Source organism: Nyctereutes procyonoides, unplaced genomic scaffold, assembly GCF_905146905.1.
Source record: "Nyctereutes procyonoides isolate TBG_1078 unplaced genomic scaffold, NYPRO_anot_genome, whole genome shotgun sequence".
NCBI lineage: Eukaryota > Metazoa > Chordata > Mammalia > Carnivora > Canidae > Nyctereutes > Nyctereutes procyonoides.
In genome coordinates this window covers 2,008,087-2,015,966 of record NW_026575125.1, presented here as the reverse complement: position 1 = coordinate 2,015,966, position 7,880 = coordinate 2,008,087, and the positions used below count along the sequence as shown (strand labels likewise).

The window sequence follows — 7,880 nt, the reverse complement described above, 5'->3', positions numbered from 1 at the left end:
TAGGCCGTGCTCTCTCCACCGCATGGAGACGGCAGGTGCACTCTGGCCTCCGGAGAAACGCACCCCTTGAGATCTTATCTGCTGCGGCACAAAACTATTTTTAACATCCTGGCTTTATCCCAGGAAAACCTAGTTCCCATGTGAGGGACGAGTCTCCTTTTCTGAGGATTTTAGAATCCTGGCTCTCATGCTGGTTCTCCTGGGTCAGGAGTAGCCAAGGTTTTTTCCACCAAGGTCCAGGCCTGAGTCCATTGGTGGCCCTGACTCCCTCACATCCCTCACGACTCGTCACGTTTCCTCCTTACGAGTCTCGCCCCGATAAGGACTCGTGACTAAGTGAAACTATCTGGCTGGTAGATAAGCCCCCGCACACGTTCTCATTCCTGCATCCTGGAAACGAAGATGAAATTACAACCACGGCTTCCCTGCAGGACCTGACATCACTCTCAAGCCGATCGGTTGGTTCACAAACACTGGTTTCCACGCCTCTCCACTTGCATCTCCTTAGGAAATAATCAGTTCTTGTGCTCTGAGGTCCGCTTCCTCCTTACCAGAAAATATGTGAAATGCAAAATAAAAATAAAAGACTTTCATAATCCATGCACAACCTTTTTGATACTGTCCTACCTTATTTTATTCTGTTTTTTACAGGTCGTTTTGTTAGATAACGAAGATCACAGTGTGTGATAACATTTGAATTTGTCCTCACCTCCTCTTCTCTCTCTCTCTTTTTTTTTAAGATTTTATTTATTTATTCATGAGAGACACAGAGACAGAGAGAGGCAGAGACACAGGCAGAGGGAGAAGCAGGCTCCATGCAGGAAGCCTGATGTGGGACTCCATCCTGGGTCTCCAGGATCACACCCTGGGCTGAAGGAGGCACTAAACCTCCAGGGTGGTTTAGTGGGAGGCACTAAACCACCCAGCCACCCAGGATGCCCCTCACCTCCTCTTCTTACAAGGACCCCAGTCCTATAGGATCAGGGCTCACCCTACTGACTTCATTTTACCTTATATCCCCTCTTTCCAGCCCCTATACCAAAATATAGTTCCATTCTGAGGTCCTGGGAGCTGACGACTCCTTTATACAAATTTGGAGACACAATTCAACCCAGAACGCCTGTGGATGGTGAGATCCTGGTTAGCGGGCATGAACGTGTCCCCTCCTTGGGCTCCTCCAACCAGATGGTCTGGCTTGGTCTTCGTTGGCACCCGTGCCTCCTTCTTGTGGGATCAGGGTCCACCCCACAGCCCTCATTTCCCCCTAATCGCCCTTTTAAAGACCCCACCTCCAAACACAGCCCCACCCTCAAATCCTGGGGGTGAGGGCTTCTACCCACGAATTTCGGGGAGACACTATTCAGCCCACGGTCACTAGCTAGCCTTGATCGCAGAGCTGTCAAAGTTCTCCAAAATTTAGCTTTGAAAAATAAACTCACAGGTATAGAAGGACAGGCTCGAAACATCTGACCGTGTCTAGCCCCGAAAGGCCTCCCTCGAATGCACGTTACTGGGAAAAGTGTGTAAGAATCATCTTGTCTGCGTGGAGTAGCTCTTCTTTGTAAAATTAGCTGGATAAAAAAAAAAAAAAAAAAAAAAAAAAACGAGACATCTGCCACTTCGGTGTTTGATACAGTTCTTTGCTTCCTACTTATTAACAATATTTGTTTCTACCTCTGTGAATGACCCACAGCTATGCCCTTTTTTGAGTATTAATTGTGCATTAATGCCCTCCGACCAGATAGCAGTTTGTTTTATGCGCCCTGCACATTTCCTGTTCAATGCATTTTAATTTCCTTGATATTTCCATGACTTTCTTAAATTTTTGGGTAGTCGGATCTATTCATCTCTTTACCCCCGTGGTTCTATTTCAGAGAAGCTTACAACATCCTTCTCCAACCACACGTTTTTATTTGAAAACCTAGCCCTGGGATTTTCTCCGAGTTTCACCGTTTTTGATTTTTATCTCCCCTTTACGCCTACTCTTCCTGGAATTTATTTTCATTTTCATTTTCTTTCTTTTTTTTTTTTCTTCGCTTTTTTTTTTTTTTTTTTTCCCTGTGATGGCTTCCTGGTATTTTCAAAGGCACTACAAGGTGAGCATCTAAATAGCATTTAATCCAAACCAGATAACCGTTTGATACCAGTGTATTATTTACTCTGGCTGGAGACACACACAACTCTATTTGAGACAATTTCTCTCATGTTACTGTGTCAGAGTCTTGAGTTACTTAAAAGCTTCAGAGACTAACTAGCTCAGGAGCAAGAAAGAAGTGGAAAAGCTTATCTGACCCAAGTGATAAGGTCAGGGCGTCTGTTTGCATTTTGCAAAGCCTGCTGCGGCTGCGGCTGAGAGCATGCAGCGTCACCGCTTAGGTTTTCCATAAACCTCTCCAGCATCTGAGGACCAACAGCTCTCAACGCATATTCTGGGTGAAGCGTAAACTCAGCAAAGTCTAATTACAGGCTGGCCTGGCCCGGGCATTGCTTCCTATATGGTTTCCTTTGAAATCACTCAAGAAAAGCCTCAGAGTAAATAGGCACATTTTGAAGCCTTATTTTTAGCAGTCAGGGCTCCACGCACGAACAAGCACGTCTGTCTGCCTTGTGATGTGTTCAGATTTTCAAACTCTAATTTGGAGAGAGAGAGAGAGAGAGAGAGAGAGAGAGAGAGAGAGAGAGAGACAGCGCCTGAGAGGTTTGCTTGATTTTACGGATTGATGACTCACTGATGTTACTTAAATCTGCAATTATTTGACTACTCATGCTTCTACCCCGGGATGACTTAATTGCCGTGAGCACATTTGGAACTCGCGACGTCCCCACCCAGGGAGCCAGCTGTGTGTGTGGTGTCTCCATGGTGAAAACTTGCTCTCCGTCACCAGACGGGGCATTTCGAGGTCGGCCTCACCTGGTTGGAACACATGGGTTGGGTCAGGGCATTGTTGAAACCAGGGAGGTCGGAGGCGTTTGGAAGACGGGTTCCACGCGCATGAAATGCCTGTGCAGAGCCAGGTGCCAACACAGGGTCCCCGGGTGCCTGCAGGCTGTGCACAGCGGTGACTCAGCCCCACTCCCACCGAGCGAGCCCTGGAGGCCGGTGGCTGCACATATAATTATAAAATTCGTTTCATCGCCTCTGATGACTCGGAGGCCCGGGTGCCCAGCCCGGTGGGCGAGCGTGGCCCACCAGCAAGGTTACCGGGAATTCCCACCCCACGTGCCCCGGCCGTGACCGGGAGGAAAGCGAAGGCCACGGCTGCTCAGCCAGGAACGGAGCGCGCTGCTCAGCCTCGGGGGCAGCCCTTGGTAAGACGGCGTTCATGGGCTCTGCAGCAAGGCCCCGAGCCCCGATAACGGGCCTTGCACCGCGCATCCGAGGAACCGGGAACAATACACGGACCACGGGACGCCGCCCCGTTCTGTTCCTAGCGCACAGGCGGGCAGGGTGTTAGGTGGATCTAGGGAGATGGAAGCCGTGAAATCAGAAGCCCTCATCGGGCAGCTGAACACCCCAGAGAATGTCCCACCCACCCCCAGAGACCAAATCCTAAGCGGACAGATCCTCGGGCATCCAGGGAGGAAGCAGGGCCTCCCGGGCCGAGTCCATCATTGGAAGGATGTCTTTCCAGAAGCCCTGGGCAGGCCTCTTCTAACGAATGGATGTATGGAAAGCCACCACGCGCATTCCCAAGAACGGGTTTATCTGCCGGCGAGGCAGTACTGGGTCAAGTATTCAGCGCGCGGGTAGGTAGAGGCATCTGCGTGGTTCTGTTGGCAAAGCACCTGCCTGCAGCTCAGGTCACGATCCCAGGGTCTTGGGACCCAGCCCCGCATCGGGCGCCCTGCTCCGCGGAGCACCTGCTTCTCCCTCTGCCTCTGCCCACCTGCTGCTCATGTGCTCTCACTCTCAAATAAATAAAATTAAAAATATATATATATGTTCATTTTTTCGTATGCAAATATATCCTTATAAACGGTCATGTCTGTAAAGGCAGCTCACCGTGGCCTGAAGGTGGTAATGCCCCTCCAACGCCTGCCTGACACGGATTTTTCTTTTACAATCTATATGTCAGAATTTATAATTAAATATATTAGAATACACACTACAGAGTGTTAGAATATAATATAGATGTCTAATATTATACACATGAACTATATGTCAGAATTTATAAATATGTTAGAATACGCATTACAGAATGTTAGAATATAATATAGATGTCTAATATTTATATACATGAATTGTAAAGTCTGAAGGCAGCTGAACCTGTCTTTGGAATATACATTAAAATTTATAAGAAAACATATTAGAATATATTATAGAATGTAATATATAATATGTATCCAATATGTGTGTAAAGTGTAGTCTAAAGGCAGCTGTAACATGTCTTTTAGAATATATACGTTAGAACTCATAAAAATATATTAAAATATATTAATATATATTAAAGAATGTTACAACATAGTATATAATATATATCTCACATTGTATATGTAGGTGTAAAGTCTAAAGGCAGCTGAACATGTCTTTTGGAATATATATTAGGATTTATAATAAGACTTTTTAAAATATATATAATAAAATGTTAGAATATATTACAGAATGTTATGGTATAATACAGACTATATTTATCTAATATTTTATTTTATTTTTATTTTTTTTTAATTTTTATTTATTTATGATAGTCACACAGAATGAGAGAGAGAGGCAGAGACATAGGCAGAGGGAGAAGCAGGCTCCATGCACCGGGAGCCCGACGTGGGATTCGATCCCGGGTCTCCAGGATCGCGCCCTGGGACAAAGGCAGGCGCCAAACCGCTGCGCCACCCAGGGATCCCTTATCTAATATTTTAATTATGCTTAAGTTGTAAAGTCTGTGAAGGCAGGTGAACATGTCTTTTAGAATATACAGAATAAAATGTATTAGAATATATTACAATATAACACACATATAAAATATGTATCAATTGTAAAATAAAATGTATTAGAATATATATTCTGGAATGTATTACGATATAACATATATATCATATAAAATATGTATCAATTGTAAAGCTTGCACAGGTAACAGTATACTTTTTAGTTTTAACTCAGCATCTATACACTCACATGTACACACATAGATACATGTATGTGTATATATAACATTTTTGGATATATGATGTTTTGTATATATATTTGCACATACGCTTGTACATACGTATGTGTGTGTGGATGTATTTGTACGTACAACATACGCACACACTCGTACGCCTGCATATATAGGAATACACCCACTCGCATTCCAGCTGAACCACGCACATCCATTCCCGCGGACCTTCACGGACCACAACTTGTGTGTCTCTTGCCTCCATCGACACCTGCACGGATCACGGTGCTGACCCGATGGTTCCCTCTGGGGCGACGCAGACCCTCTTCTTTCCGCATGGCAGAGCTCAGTGCATCGTGCCCGCCGCGCCACCCGTGATGCCGCGGCCCGACGGCGCCAATGCCCCTGTAACGCCTGCCTGACACGGACTTTTCAGTTCTGTCTTCCGAGTCATAGGCTGCGGTTCCTGAGGAATGTTTATGATCCTTCCAGATGAAAGCTGCTTTGTACGGCCAGGTTGCGACACCTGCCCAGGATATTTATAGGAAGAGGCAGGTATGTGGTCAGTCTCAGGGGTGGGGGAGGAAGGCGTCCGACCCGTCAGCTCTGCAACCCGGACTTGAATGCTGAGTTTCTCTGTAGCCCTTTTCTGCCTGGGTGCAATGGCAAGGGGGAAGCACGTCCCTACTTGACCTCGGCTTGACCAACAACGAGAGTTACCTAGTAGCATCAGGGTGGTCAGGGAGCCGTGGACATACCCCGGGCCGGGGCGGGGAGGGGGGACCATCCTGGGTCGTCCCCCTTCCGCAGTGGCTCAGCAGGACAGGGCCACACAGGGCCTGGTGGCCAGAGCGCCTCCTGTTCCAGCGCGGAGCACGGGGCCTGCTCAGGGCACGCATTTTTTGCATTCCAGCTCAGGATTTGGCAACAAGCAAAGACTGCAGGCCTAATGCCCGGGGAACATGCCACCCACCATGAGCACAGGCGCGTGGGCCCAAGCTGACAGCCCAGAGGCCCGAGGACAGCACCCAGAGCCCCCTTCCCATTTCCTGTGGCCCCCTCTCCGTTGGTCGAGTCGGGCCCACACGGCCTGCTGTCTGCAATCACACACTTCAGCTGTGATTTTGAGGCGGTGTAGCCTTCTGGGCAGGCCGCCCCCTCGCCAACCCCAGGACTCAGGGGCAGGACACCCTCTCCAAGGGCTGAGTCCCTGAGCCGCCTCTGAAGGAGGAGGGAGGCGACCTGGGAGGCCATGTGTCCTCCAGCAGCTCAAAGTGTGGTCCCCGGGCCAGCAGCTGGGAACGGCCAACCCTTTGCAGCCTGCATGTCCACCGGATGCCCCGGGACAGGGTGGCCCGATAACACACGGGACGTCCAGTTACATTCCAATGTCAGATACGCATTGGTCATCTCTGGTGTGAGTACACCCAGACACGGGCTGGGGCGTGCTTACACGGCGGGAGGGGCTGGAATTCGAATGCATCTGGGGTGTCCTGCGTTTCTCATCCAAACTGGGTGTGTGTGTCCAAAAACGGGGGCCCACCGAGCTGCGCGCGCTGCGTTTCGGGGCGGGGGCCGTGGTCCTGCATCTTAAACCTGCGTCTGCTTGTCTTTGGTTGGAAGCGTGAGCGTCTGGGGAAACTCGTGGACTCCGAGCAAGGTGCGCAGCACGCTGGACGGGTCGCCCTGGATCAGGGGTGCTTGGGAAGCCTCAGGGATCCAGCGGGAGGGGTGCCCGTGCGCCCCTCCCCAAATGGCATGTTGGCAGCACCGTGCCCCCTGCGCGCGCACCGCGGAGACCAGGAAGGTGACCCCGCCCGGGTTTTTGTTGGCTACACCCGGCTGCCGGCCCCTGCGCATTTCGCTCCCAGTTCACTGGATGTTTTTCTTTCTTTTTTTTTTTTTTTTTTGGACTTTACTTTAGTTGCAGCCACGCCCTCCGGTGGCCAGCGCGCCCCGCCTCCCGGCCTCCAGGGCGGGGGCGCGGAGAGCGCGGTATCCCGCCTGGCTGGGCGGGGACCCCCCTCCCTCCGCGGGGCGCCCCGGGAGCGCGCGGGGGGGCGCGGCCGCCTCCTCCACGCCGCCCTCCGGGATCCGGGGGCGGAGCGCGCGGGTGTTGGGTGGGGGGGCCGGCGACTCCCGGGTCGGCGGGCGGGAGAGCGCACGGCCCCGCCCCGGCCGCGTCCGCCCGGCCCCCCAGCAGCGCGCACGCAGCGGCGGCGGCCGGGGGATGAACGCCCCAGCCTGCCCGGGCCGCGCCCCCGCGCCCGCCCCTGCTCCCGCCCAGCGCGCCCCCGGGCCCGCCCCCCGAGGCCGCGGGCGACTCCCACCGGCTGCAGCGGCTGCACCGAGCGCCGCCCCGCGCCCCGCCATTGTCCCCGCCGCTCCGACAGTCGCGCCGGGCCGCGGGGGGCGCGCATGGGTGGGCGCCGCTGATGCCGCCGCCGCCGCGCCGCCCTCCGAGGCTGCGTCCCGGGAAGCCCGGCCCCGCGCGCCCCCCGGGCTGGAGCGCGCCCCCATGGAGGCGCCCGGGCTGGCCAAGGCGGCCGCGCCGGGCCCCGCGCCCCCGGAGCGCGCAGCCGAGGCCCCCGACGGCGCGCCCCTGCCCCGCCCGAGCCCCGAGGCGCCCTCGCCAGAGCCGCCCGCCTTCCGCCTGCAGGACTTCGACACGCTGGCCACCGTGGGTGAGTGGGGCGCGCGGGGCCGGGCCGCAGGGGCGCAGCGGCAGACAAAGGGCCGCCTGCCCGCGCGGGGCTCGGCGGCTCCGGGGGACCCCCAGGGGCCGGGCTG

The 7,880-nt window shown here is 53.0% G+C and overlaps 1 protein-coding gene across 1 annotated transcript in view; it reads left to right on the top strand.

Annotated features, from left to right (window-relative positions):
* Positions 1 to 7,433: 7,433 nt before the first annotated feature.
* PRKX (protein kinase cAMP-dependent X-linked catalytic subunit) overlaps positions 7,434 to 7,880 on the top strand; it is a 73,583-nt gene continuing 73,136 nt past the window's right edge. Inside the window, exon 1 of the mRNA XM_055337648.1 lies at positions 7,434 to 7,774. Within this exon, the coding sequence (XP_055193623.1) occupies positions 7,609 to 7,774 (166 nt within the window). The 5' untranslated portion in view covers positions 7,434 to 7,608. The remainder of the gene's footprint in view (positions 7,775 to 7,880) is intronic.